This window comes from Oncorhynchus mykiss, chromosome 19 (assembly GCF_057628025.1).
Source record: "Oncorhynchus mykiss isolate SJ-2025 chromosome 19, ASM5762802v1, whole genome shotgun sequence".
NCBI classification, from domain to species: Eukaryota; Metazoa; Chordata; class Actinopteri; order Salmoniformes; family Salmonidae; genus Oncorhynchus; species Oncorhynchus mykiss.
In genome coordinates this window covers 40,745,770-40,759,175 of record NC_143040.1, presented here as the reverse complement: position 1 = coordinate 40,759,175, position 13,406 = coordinate 40,745,770, and the positions used below count along the sequence as shown (strand labels likewise).

At 44.9% G+C, this 13,406-nt stretch overlaps 1 protein-coding gene across 4 annotated transcripts in view; it reads left to right on the top strand.

Annotated features, from left to right (window-relative positions):
• setd3 (SET domain containing 3, actin histidine methyltransferase) overlaps nt 1–13,406 on the top strand; it is a 64,730-nt gene that overhangs the window by 39,978 nt on the left and 11,346 nt on the right. For all 4 annotated transcript variants that reach the window (XM_090211003.1, XM_021573911.3, XM_021573909.3 and 1 more), the window contains exon 7: nt 12,727–12,785. In XM_090211003.1, the coding sequence (XP_090067129.1) occupies nt 12,727–12,785 (59 nt within the window). The remainder of the gene's footprint in view (nt 1–12,726; nt 12,786–13,406) is intronic.

Here is a 13,406-nt window from a genome sequence, read left to right as displayed (position 1 = left end):
ATTTGTAGCAACTTTAGATCTCCCTTCTTTAAAAAAAAAGAATGTAATCTGTCAGGTGAAACTGCTGGCATGTGCGGTGTGCTTTTGAGAACGGTATTTTCCCACTAATTGCATTATGGAATGAACATTCAAGTGTAGGCTACTGCCTTGTGTGCATTGCTGTGCTTATGATGTGAAGAAATAATAGTTTACAAATGTTTATCTTATCGTTCTGGTCAGTTGCATCAGCCTCATTGCTTTTTAATGTACTGTAGCCTACTGGTTGTATGAATTTGAGGTCTATCGTGCCATCGGAATTGGCTATTTCTCACCCAGAATGAAAACTGACCATTTAGAATAGGTAAACTATGTATGTTAGATTGACATCGGCTAGATAATTTTTGATGTTCATTACTCGTCTTGTTGCCTGAGGAAAAGTAAATGTGGCATCTTCAAAGTGCAAATCGGAATTCGGTAAGAACACCCTTATCATAAAAGCATTACATGCATAATTGCATTTGCGGTCAATTTTGATAATGGTGTTTTCTGCTAATGGAACATTTGAGCTTACTGCCATGTGTGAGCATTGCTACGCTTATGTGAAGAAATGGCCTAATCGTTTTTCAACATTTTAAGCTAAAAGTTCTGATCTGTTGCATTAGCCTCATTGCGTAATTTATTTTTTATTGATGCTAGTTGTTGTATTCATTTGGGATCTATCGCATCCTCGATGCGTTGCATCCTCGAGTTACATGTTCTGTTAAGATGAGTAAAATAAAATGATTTGTCATTCTTCATTTCATTTCTCATTTCATTTCTCATAACTCATTAAATTAAAATGCTGCTGGTCAAATGTCCAGCAGAATCTGACACACACACACACACACACACACACACACACACACACACACACACACACACACACACACACACACACACACACACACACACACACACACAGGCTTGCTAAAGAAAGTCCTATTCTAAGTAGTTTTTCTATAGACTCCTACAAGGTCATCCCAGGTGAGTGGGAGGGCTCTGTCCATGCGTTGTCATTTGGGATATTCTAGTAAAAGTTGTGTTTCATTGCACCTACAACAAAGCTTTGTTCATGATTGCAACATTGTGCAACACTCCCATGACCCTGAGATTGCAACAACTGTTGATCAGGAAGTAGGATGCGATACTGCCTGCCTGTACGGGCTTTGCACAACTTCTGCTGCTGACTTTGCAAAAATCTTGAAACGTATGTTGTGTGTAGACATTCTCTTCTGTGTGTGTGTTTGCCATGGGTAGACTGAGGAGTAAATTTGAAAAAGACACTTGGACTTTTCACATATTGTTTCTAAACACTCTTCTCGTCTTTCTATCTAAGAAACAGTTAGGGCTGTGGCGGGTCACAATTTTGTCAGCTGGTGATTATCAAGCAAATAACTGTCTCACGGTAATTGACAGTTAATTAACATAAACACATTTAGCATGTCCTGGCTTCCACACAGCCTACAAGTCACTGATGCAGAAGTTTGGAACCTCTACATTTTAAAAAGTCAACAAAAAAAAAATCTATGTACCTGTACCAGCCTGAATAAAATATAAAGGATTTTTTTCTCCAATCGATTTGGGGGAGTGCGCACTTACGGCTGTTCTGTGTTGAGCGGTTAACACAAATCGGTACTCCTATATGCTTAATTTAGACTTAATGTAACTTTAGGTGTTCTACAAACGTTGAGCTTTACGTTTAGATGTTTAATACATTGTAAGGCTGCATTTTGAGACTAATGATTTGAAAAAAGTCGCTTGAAAGGTATGAGCTCTGCTTTGTTTTTTGCGCAGGCTGTACACACTTCATCAGTCTCTCATTCACAATTTGACAAGCACTTGATAATGCCTAGAATTTTATATCATTTTATGTAGCCGTAATGCACCCTAAAAAAATCCATGCCTTTTGTGGCCGTTGTGCCCTTCTCCCTGAATGCTGAGCGCTCCGAATCATATCTCACTCACATGGCCCTCCATCACGTGATTGGGTCTTTCTCACAGGCTACAAGTGAAGACCGACACATCGGGGACACAACTGTGCGCGTCCTTATCCAATTCGGAGGTGCATCTTGACGATATTTGAAGAACTGTCCATCTTTAGTTTTCGTCAGCCAACGAGATGAGTAGGCCTTACGAACAGCAAAAGCACTAGCCAATGTTAATCTACTGTTCCCCATAGTATAAAAGTCACCCTATTCTGTGCGAGAAATAAATATTCCAAGCATAGTCTGGGACAGTTGTGGGATGCGATAGATCCCAAATTAATACAACCACTAGCATCAATAAAAAAAAAATTACGCAATGAGGCTAATGCAACAGATCAGAACTTTTAGCTTAAAATGTTGAAAAACGATTAGGCCATTTCTTCACATAAGCGCAGCAATGCTCACACATGGCAGTAAGCTCAAATGTTCCATTAGCAGAAAACACCATTATCAAAATTGACCGCAAATGCAATAATGCATGTAATGTTTTTATGATAAGGGTGTATTTCTATGGTGAAAATGATCTTCCCCAAACTCACGCGCTGCTTATGTATACCAGTTAAGCTCTATACATTCATGTGCTTAATTTTAAGAAGTTATTTGGCCACTTTAGTTAATATTGTCACCCATCAGACTATTCTTGATTTAATCTTGTGTTTATGTATAAATAATACAGTGTGGAGAACAAGTATTTGATACACTGCCGATTTTTCAGGTTTTCCCTACTTACAAAGCATGTAGAGGTCTGTAATTTATATCATAGGTACACTTCAACTGTGAGAGACGGAATCTTAAACAAAAATCCAGAAAATCACATATGATTTTTAAGTAATTAATTAACATTTTATTGCATGACATAAGTATTTGATCACCTACCGACCAGTAAGAATTCTGGCTCTGACAGACCTGTTAGTTTTTCTTTAAGAAGCCCTCCTGTTCTCCACTCATTACCTGTATTAACTGCACCTGTTTGAACTCGTTACCTGTATAAAAGACACCTGTCCACACACTCAATCAAACGGACTCCAACCTCTCCACAATGTCCAAGACCAGAGAGCTGTGTAAGGACATCAGGGATAAAATTATAGACCTGCACAAGGCTGGGATGGGCTACAGGACAATAGACAACCAGCTTGGTGAGAAGGCAACAACAGTTGGCGCAAATATTAGAAAATGGAAGAAGTTCAAGATGACGGTCAATCACCCTCGGTCTGGGGCTCCATGCAAGATCTCACCTCGTGGGGCATCAATGATCATGAGGAAGGTGAGGGATCAGCCCAGAACTAAACGACAGGACCTGGTCAATGACCTGAAGAGAGCTGGGACCACAGTCTCAAAGAAAACCATTAGTAACACACTACGCCGTCATGGATTAAAATCCTGCAGCGCACGCAAGGTCCCCCTGCTCAAGCCAGCGCATGTCCAGGCCCGTCTGAAGTTTGCCAATGACCATCTGGATGATCCAGAGGAGGAATGGGAGAAGGTCATGTGGTCTGATGAGACAAAAATATAGCTTTTTGGTCTAAACTCCACTCGCCGTGTTTGGAGGAATAGAAGGATGAGTACAACCCCAAGAACACCATCCCAACCGTGAAGCATGGAGGGGGAAACATCATTCTTTGGGGATGCTTTTCTGCAAAGGGGACAGGACAACTGCACCGTATTGAGAGGAGGATGGATGGGGTCATGTATCGCGAGATCTTGGCCAACAACCTCCTTCCCTCAGTAAGAGCATTGAAGATGGGTTGTGGCTTGGTCTTCCAGCATGACAACGACCCAAAACACAAAGCCAGGGCAACTAAGGAGTGGCTCCGTAAGAAGCATCTCAAGGTCCTGGAGTAGCCTAGGCAGTCTCCAGACCTGAACCCAATAGAAAATATTTGGAGGGAGCTGAAAGTCTGTATTGCCCAGCGACAGCCCCGAAACCTGAAAGATCTGGAGAAGGTCTGTATAGAGGAGTGGGCCAAAATCCCTGCTGCAGTTTGTGCAAACCTGGTCAAGAACTACAGGAAATGTATGATCTCTGTAATTGCAAACAAAGGTTTCTGTACCAAATATGAAGTTCTGCTTTTCTGATGTATCAAATACTTATGTCATGCAATAACATTCAAATTGATTACTTAAAAATCATAATGTGATTTTCTGGATTTTTGTTTTAGATTCCGTCTTTCACAGTTGAAGTGTACCTATGATACAAATTACAGACCTCTATTTGCTTTGTAAGTAGGAAAACCTGCAAAATCGGCATCAAATACTTGCTCTCCCCACTGTATGTGGACCATTATCACGCACCTGTATCGAAACAGGGGCAGTGGGGAAAAATACATGTCATCTTTGCACTTTAAATAGTAAATGAGGACAATTTTTTCACGTGGTTCATTTTCATGCCATACAGGTCGGCTATACTCCTGTTGTAAATATAAGAGATGTGTTTAATATTAGGACAGTTGAGAAATAAATATAGTAGGCCTAGTTTATTTTGTATTTAACCTTTTATTTAACTAGGAAAGTCAGTTGAGAACAAGTGACGGCCAAACCCTGACGATGCTGGGCCAATTATACGGCGCCCTATGGGACTCCCAATCACGGCCGGATGTGAAGCAGCCTGGAACAAGTGACTGTATTAACACCTCTTGCACTGAGATTCAGTGTCTTAGACCGCTGCGCCACTCGGGAGCCCTGTAAGTTGCATGTTTTAGCCCCCCCCCCCCAAAAAAACAAAAGAAAACAAGAAAATATGGATGTTAAAATTGCCTGTCCCAGTCACCCCCTATTTCTACAGGAAAGTAGAACACGCAAATACAACTCAATACACTTTTTCTTCATAATGGACACTGGGGGACAGCTGTGAGTGGCGAAACAAATTCTGTGAACTCTTTTCAAAAAGCCATGAAATGTGATTTACTGAAGCTGTTTTGAAGCTGAAATTCTTCCAATTTCCTACTTAAACTTTTCAAGTAAAGCCTTAACTCCATATAGACCTTAAGGATAATTATAAACATGGTTTAATTTTCAGATGACTACCTTTAATTTGGGCATGCTCAGGTTAACTTTCCCACAGAATTATTTCTAACAATTCTGACTCTTTCTGTGATATATTTTTGTGCCAGACGGTGTTCATGTGAACTTTGGAACCTTCAATTCAGATCCCAGTTCTTAGTGTCGTCAAACTCGCAGATCCAAAGCCTTGATTGATCTCCTAAAGAAAGAGCTATTGCTACAGCTGTATAAAGTTCACCTTGAAGCCAGGTACAGAGTAAATCTCTGTGCTGGGTTTGTTTTGGCTCTTGTTAAAAGTCAGTCAGGTCTCTCTCTGTCTGCCCCTATCTCTCTCTTCTTTCCCGTCCTTACATCTCTCTGTCCTTCCATCTCTCGGTCTTTGCACGTCCACCTGTCTGTCAGTGGGTGCCCGGCGAGAGGGATTGGGTTTGAAGAGGCTCCCAGCTGTAGGGAAATGAGGAGAGCAGCTTCAGAATCGACTCTTGCACCCAATTTTAGAGGACCTGATAAGCTGCTAATGACACAGAGAGAGAGGGGCAGGCATGGGCGGTTCCTGTCCTGTATGACCATCACATTACCAACAGGAGGAGCTGTTTCTTCTCCTAAAGCTCTTAGTCTGAACTGAAAACAGCTCCTGTGTGATTGGTGGATGCACTACTATTGCACTTCACTATATTGTGTACATCTTTTGGTGAAAGTAGTGACTATAGAGAATACGGTGCCATTTGGGATACAGACTGTGTTTGTGGGTGAGTACCGTAACATTTGATATTTACCACAATATATACAACACATTTTTATGATCTTTATTCAAATTTTGGGGGGGAGAGTCGGTGTCATTCACAACGTTCTCAAGCAACCTATGACTGAAATCTCCACATGAGCGGCATGATAAAATACAGGCTTCCTACTGTAGATATAAAATTCATAATGGTTGAATGGTCGACTACTTAGGGGTTAATACCGGTACCGCTCCTCTCTAGCCGTTTAGGTTTGAAAGGTTTATCTGTAGACAGCTGTAGGTAGCTTCAGAGAGGAAGACGGAGAGACGACGTGATTACAGTTTTATTATGAAATCGAAGAAACGCAAGGCAGATATTGTGATGCAAATCTCTCTCCCAGTATGCTAATTTAAAGTTATTAACTGACATGTTAAAATGAGGTATTCATTCCAGCTCTCCCTTTTGATCAAACCAATGACGACTAGGGCTGCGTCTCAAACGCATTAGAGCCATAGGGCGCTGGTCAATAGTAGTGCACTGTGTAGGGTGACATTTGGGCTCGTGGACCAGACGACTCTCTTTAGGTTCTGTCGTCCCCTTTCTTAGCAAAGGGACTGGAGGAGCAATAAAAAAATTAAATTTCTCTAAATTATTTTCACTTTCTTTAGTTCGAGCGCTTTTGTTTCTGTCATTTAAATAACTCAATTAGAGAAGAGGAAAAAACATTCGCATTTCACATTACTGTCGAGATGAGACCTCAATATGAAATATTCATCATGGCAATAGTTGGCGTTTGTCATTGTCTCTTGGCTCATCTGGACTGGTGTGTTGACATGTTTTTGATGAAATGTTTCTTAGTTCTCAGTTGAAGGTGGGTGGCTCAAATCAAAAGTAGAATTGTATTTGTCACATGCGCCGAATACAGCAGGTGGAGACCTTTTTTTGTGAAATGCTTACTTTACGAGCCCTTAACCAACAATGCAGCATTAAGAAAAAGAAGAGTTAAGATCATATTTACTGAATAAACTAAAAGTAAAAAAAGATGTCACACAATAAAATAACAAGGACGAGGCTATATATACAGAGGGTACCTGTAGCGAGTCAATGTGCGGGGGTACATGTTGAGGTAATATGTACATGTAGGTAGGGGTAAAGTCATTATGCATAGATGATAAACAGCGAGTAGCAGCAGCATAAAGCAGACGGGGGGGGGGGGGTTTATGCAAATAGTCTGGGTGGCCATTTGATTAACTGTTCAGCAGTCTTATGGCTTGGGGGTACAAGGTGTTAAGGAGCCTTTTGGAGCTAGACATGGCTCTCCGGCACCGCTTGCCATGTGGTAGCAGAGAGAACGGTCTGACTAGGGCCATATGCACGACCCTCTGTAGCACCTTGCGGTCGGATGCCGAGTAGTTGCCATACCAGGCAACTGCTCGATGGAGCAGCTGTAGAACTTTTTGAGGACCTGACGACCCATGCCTAATCTTTTCAGTCTGCCGAGGGGGAATAGGTGTTGTCGTGCCCTCTTCACGACTGTCTTGGTGTGTTTGGACCATGTTAGTTTGTTGGTGATGTGGACACCAATGAACTTGAAGCTCTCAAACTGCTCCATGACAGCCCCGTCGATGTGAATGGGGGTGTGCTCGATCCTCCTTTTCCTGTAGTCCATGATCAGCTCCTTTGTCTTGATACACTGAGGGAGAGGTTGTTGTCCTGGCACCACGCTGCCAGGTCTCTGACCTCCCTATAGGCTGTGTCATCGTTGTCGGTTATCAGGCCCACCCACTGTTGTTTTGATGGAAGACTCAAACCTCATCATGAAGTTATGCTTGGCCACGGAGTCGTGGGTGAACAGGGAGTACAGGAGGGGACTAAGCATGCACCCTTGAGGGGCCCCCGTGTTGAGGATCAGCGTGGCATATGTGGTGTTACCTAGCCTTACACCCTGGGGGGCGGCCCGTTAAAGTCCTGGATCCAGTTGCAGAGGGAGGTGTTTAGTCCCAGGTTCCTTAGCTTAGTGACGAGCTTCGTGGGCACTATGGTGTTGAACCCTGAGCTGTAGTCAATGAACAGCATTCTCATGTAGGTGTTCCTTTTGTCCTGGAGGGAAAGGACAGTGTGGAGTGCAATAGAGATTCCATCATCTTTTGATCTGTTGGTGCGGTCTTCAAATTGGAGTGGGTCTAGGGTTTCTGGCCTCTCAAAGCACTTCATGGCTAGAGATGTGAGTACTAGGTGTCGGTAGTCATTTAGGTAGGTTACCTTGGGCACAGGGACTATGGTGGTCTGCTTGAGACATGTTGGTATTACAGACTCTGTCAGGGACAGGTTGAAAATGTCAGTGAAGACACTTGCCAGTTGTTCACCTTTTTAAAGGTGTTACTCGCATCGGCTATTGAGACCATGATCACATAGTCGTCCGGAACAGCTGGTGCACTCATGCATGCTTAAGTGTTGTTTGCCTGGTAGGCTCGTGTCACTGGGCAGCTCGTGGCTGGGTTTCCCTTTGTAGTCTGTAATGGTTTGCAAGCCCTGCCACATCTGTTGATTGGTTTGTCGGAGTGCATAGCGGGATTTATTTTAAGCGTGTGGGTTAGTGTCCCAGTCCTTGAAAGAGGCAGCTCTACTCTTTAGCTCAGTGGGGATGTTGCCTGTAATCCATGGCTTCTGGTTTATGTATGTACGGTCACTATGGGGACTACTTCATCGACACACTCCTCCATGCCATCGGATGTATTCCGGAACATATTCCAGTCTGTGCTAGCAAGACAGTAGTGTAGCTTAGCAACTGCTTTCATGCATTTGACTGAATTAAGGAGAATAGTGAATTATAAAGTGGCTGCTATTTGACAAATGTTTTGTTTTGTGGTCTTGACAGCAGGAGTGTCGTCACTAGGAACCAAACAGAGGTAAACGGAACAAAACAGGGAGGGTCTTAACTGAATCTGACCAATAGAAACTCTAGTTTTCATTGCAAAATGTTTTACGTTAGCAACAGTTTGGACTAAAGATTACACCCCTAGTCGCCTCTATATAAAGACAGTACCAACAATGACCACAAGGTGGTAGTGGTGGGTTGTATATGGTGATATGAAGGTAAAATAGTAGAATGTAATACTGATGCCATGAGCATAGTTGTTTTCCCGCCCATGTTATAATAATAGCATATAGGTGTTATATACTGCTGCTAAAACCCAAAGACTTTAATAAGCAAACATCAGGAAACAGAAAAACTGGGGGAAAAAAACAAGAAATGTAAATTACTCTAATTATGGTAAAAGAACATGTGGGGGAACAGCAGCATCTCTAATATGTTATTCCTTTTGTGGGGTGATGGAGTTGTGCCGGAAGCCCAGACACCTCATGGCCGTGGTGTTGAACAGTGAAAGTAAGGTGATGTGTTGAGATGTCTCCTCCTAACTTTGTGAACTCTCCTTCTCGGTTGGCTTGGTGTGTGTGTGTGTGTGTGTGTGTGTGTGTGTGTGTGTCCTGGCCACATTTCCTCTCTTCTCCACTGTCTCCTTTCACCCCCTCTCCACGCTCACTCTTTCATTATTTTGTCATCTTTGCCGCACCTCTTCATCCTTTCCCTCTCCTTTGCTCTCCTCTACTCCTTCTTCCCTCACTCATCCCTCTTCTGCCCCCCTCCCCCATCTCTCATTCCTCTCTCCTGTCCTCTGTTCAGGTTGGGGGCTGGTGTCAGTGTAATGACTACTGTCAACGTCAGCCTCTCTCTGTTTTTCTAAAGCGGGCCGGCCGCAGATGACCGGGCTGGAAAATTAGCTTGTCGCATTGGCTTTGAATTGAATTGACCTGATTGTACCTTCCGTACATGTTGAGTGGCTTGGAGACTGACAAAAAAAAACCTCTTCTCTCCCTCCCTGTCCAGTCCATCCCAGCCCCCCTTCCTTGTGATCCACACACACAGTCAGTCAGTTCTACATGTCTTTCTAAGTGAAGCATAGCAGAGTGCCTCTCCCTTCCAGTGGGGACTGTGTGTGTGTGTGTGTGTGTGTGTTTGTAGTTTTGTGTGTGCGGATCTCATAAGGTGACCTCTGTATGCAGCGAATGCAAAGTAACCTTGGAGCGTGTGTGTGTGTGAGATGAGAAATGGTTTAGTGTCCCGGTGGTGTCGTTTCCCTTCCTCTCTGAGGCGCTCCAGGTATCCATCTGTCTAACCTTCTCTCCCTCTCTGACGAGTCAAATGAGAACGATGGAGACCCACGCCGTGTGGGGCGCATCCCGCCGTCATACACTGCAACATGGCGGGAAAAATGTTCTTTATTTACATTCACAACGGTCGGGATTTACCATTCTGGTAACTTTTTCATCTTGGACGAAGGCAAAAAAATCTACAAGGCAAATATCTGCTACATTTACTTCAGGTTGGATCCCAACCCCTTTGAAAGGCTATACGTGTAAATACACCGGTTGGCGCAGTGCCCGATCAATGTGTGCTTCTCCTCTTCCTCTCCTGCCCTTCCATGTCACGTCCACAGTCAGGCAGCAGACAGGCCCCAGCCTGGGATCAGGTATGGCTGCTGGGCTCGACGACGCCCCTCCTCTCCGCTAGGATCCATCCGCCAGCCGAGACTCTTATCTTTTAATGGATGTCGGAGCAGGACGAGGCTCAACACTGCTCCTCCGCACCCCTACCTCTCAGTCACAACCAGGGTGGGGGGAGGAAGAGGGAGCTGCTGGGGTGTTATCCCATCACCGTGCCTCAATATTTGGGAACACCCTGTCAACCCATCGTCTGAGTGTCTAAGAGTTAAAGTAGCACCTTCTATTGAACTTTAGGCTTATTTGAGGTACGGGGGGGGGGGGGGGTGTAGGTTAGGGTTGGACAGTGCGCGTCATGTGGCCCAGTGAGCGTGATTCTCCTCACTTTACTGTAGGGATGAATCAGTGTCACTGCCAGACTGTCTCTATTACACGCACCCACCCTGCCACACCAGCCATCCGCCCAGTGGGAGAAAGATGATGTGACCGCTCTTACCTTAACCAGCCTAGCCTGTGTATGTCAACTCCCTCAACACTCCCTATTATAATCCACGGAATACTACTTTGAAGAGACCGATGGGTAAACGGGCCGATCAGTCAGACACGTTGTGTTAATGACCTACCACCACACGTACACCACGAGGTGGTTGTGTGTGTAACCGAGCGAGAGCCTTCGCTACAATGTCTTACTCTGGGTTTCCTACTGAACTCGAGTCTATTTTTACTGCAGCTCCCTTTGCATGTTGGGGGCAGGAGAAAGAGCTTCAGGAAGCACCGTTAATAGACCCCGGTGCTACGCTCTCTGCCCCCTCGCTCGCTCTCTGCCCCCTCGCTCGCTCTCTGCCCCTTCGCTCGCTCTCTCTGCCCCCTCGCTCAATTTATCTCAAGGGGCTTTATTGGCATGGGAAACATATGTTTGCATTGCCAAAGCAAGTGAAGTAGATAATAAACAGAAGTGAAATAAACAATAAAATGAACAGTTAACATTACACTTACAGAAGTTCCAAAATAATATAGACATTTGAAATGTCATGTCTATATAGAGTGTTGTAACGATGTGCAAATAGTTAAAAGTACAAAAGGGAAAATAAATATAGGTTGGAATTACAATGGTGTTTGTTCTTCACTGGTTGCCCTTTTTCTTGTGGCAACAGGTCACAAATATTGCTGCTGTGATGGCACACTGTGGTATTTCACCCAGTAGATATGGGAGTTTATCAAAATTGGGTTTGTTTTCTAATTCTTTGTGGATCTGTGAAATCTGAGGGAAATAATATGGTCATACATTTGGCAGGAGGTTTGGAAGTGCAGCTCAGTTTCCACCTCATTTTGTGGGCAGTGTGCACATAGCCTGTCTTCTGTTGAGCCAGGTCTGCCCACAGCGGCCTTTCTCAATAGCAAGGCTATGCTCACTGAGTCTGTACATTGTCGAAGCTTGCTCGCTCCCTCTGCTCCCTCTGCTCCCTCTGTTCCATCTGCTCTCTCTCTCTGCTCTCTCTCTCTGCTCTCTCTCTCTCTCTTCTCTCTCTCTCTCTCTGCTCTCTCTCTCTCTGCTCTCTCTCTCTCTCACTGCTCTCTCTCTCTCTCTGCGCTCTCTCTCTCTGCGCTCTCTCTGCGCTCTCTCTCTGCTCTCGCTCTCTCTCTGCGCTCTCTCTCTCTGCGCTCTCTCTGCTCTCTCTCTCTTCTCTCTCTCTCTTCTCTCTCTCTCTCTCTGCTCTCTCTCTCTCTGCTCGCTCTCGCTCTCTGCTCGCTCTCTCTGCTCGCTCTCTCTCTCTCTGCTCGCTCTCGCTCTCTGCTCGCTCTCTGCTCGCTCTCTGCTCGCTCTCTCTGCTCGCTCTCTCTGCTCGCTCTCTCTGCTCGCTCTCTCTGCTCGCTCTCTCTGCTCGCTCTCTCTGCTCTCTCTCTGCTCTCTCTCTCTGCTCTCTCTCTCTGCTCTCTCTCTCTGCTCTCTCTCTCTGCTCTCTCTCTCTGCTCTCTCTCTCTGCTCTCTCTCTCTCTCTCTCTCTCTCTGCTCTCTCTCGCTCTCTCTGCTTGCTCGCGCTGTCTTTCTAGGCGTGAAGTGTGCTAGTCCCCCTCCCTCCAGCTCCTGCTAGGTTGTAAATGAGCCCTTGGAGGCGTCCAGTGTGTGGCTTTAAATGTAGATTCCTGTGTCACTGGTGGCTCTCTGTCACCCAAATTGATGAAGCAGATTTATGACGGCTGCTGGGCACAACAAATTAAGTTGACAGTGATGTATGGGGGGCTAACGCCATCCTGATCCTAGCTTGCACCGTGGACGCTAACACATGCGCGCGTGCGCACACCTCTAACAGACACACGCATGGCGCTCAATAACACACCCCTCACACACATTTACACACACCACTAACACACACTCGTTAGTATCAGCTGCATAACCAAATTCCACACTGATTTATGATTTAATTTTTTGTGTTCTCTCTCTTCTCCCATCCTCCGTCTGTCCTTCTTTTTCTCTCCTCCTAACCTTTCATTTCCAGACTCATCCGACCACCAGTAAACTGCCCTTGAAGGACGCCTTTACGTACGACGACTACAGGTTGGTGTGTGTGTGTGTGTGTGTGCCCGCGTCGGCCTGCTTTTGAAATGCTTGCCCTCCACCCCACTTTTTGTGTGCGCGCGGCGCATGTCCGTCCGTGCCTGTTAGACAGTCTGAGAATGTAGAACAACTGCCGGCGTCCAGGATTTTTTAAACAGAGCGTTTATTCTCCTCGCTCTTTCGTTTTGAGGGAATCATTTATCGGCGGCCTCTTTTCATCTTCCCATTTGTGTTGAGTGTGACGCAGACCTGGGACGGCGTGTGTTATCTTGTCACCGTGGCTCCAAAGGCTTTTTGGAGGAACCGCTGTTAGCCCAGTTTGGAATGTCGTTTTTAGAATGACTGCTCTCCCCGCATGCCTCGACATCATTATAACAAGATCACAGATTAAAGTCTATTGGATGCCCTGGTCTTCAATTAATAATCAAGATGATGTTACTGTTCAATCGCCTACTGTACCTCCACAACCGTGGTCACTAGGACAAACACTTAGTTTCGCGCACTTCAAATGTTACTAAAGTTAAGGTTATGATTTTAGGACTAATGTCCCGACCACCTGAAGCTCCAACCAACAGCTATTCAGGAAATCACAGGGCCCTTGTTGTGATTGGCTAGTCCAGG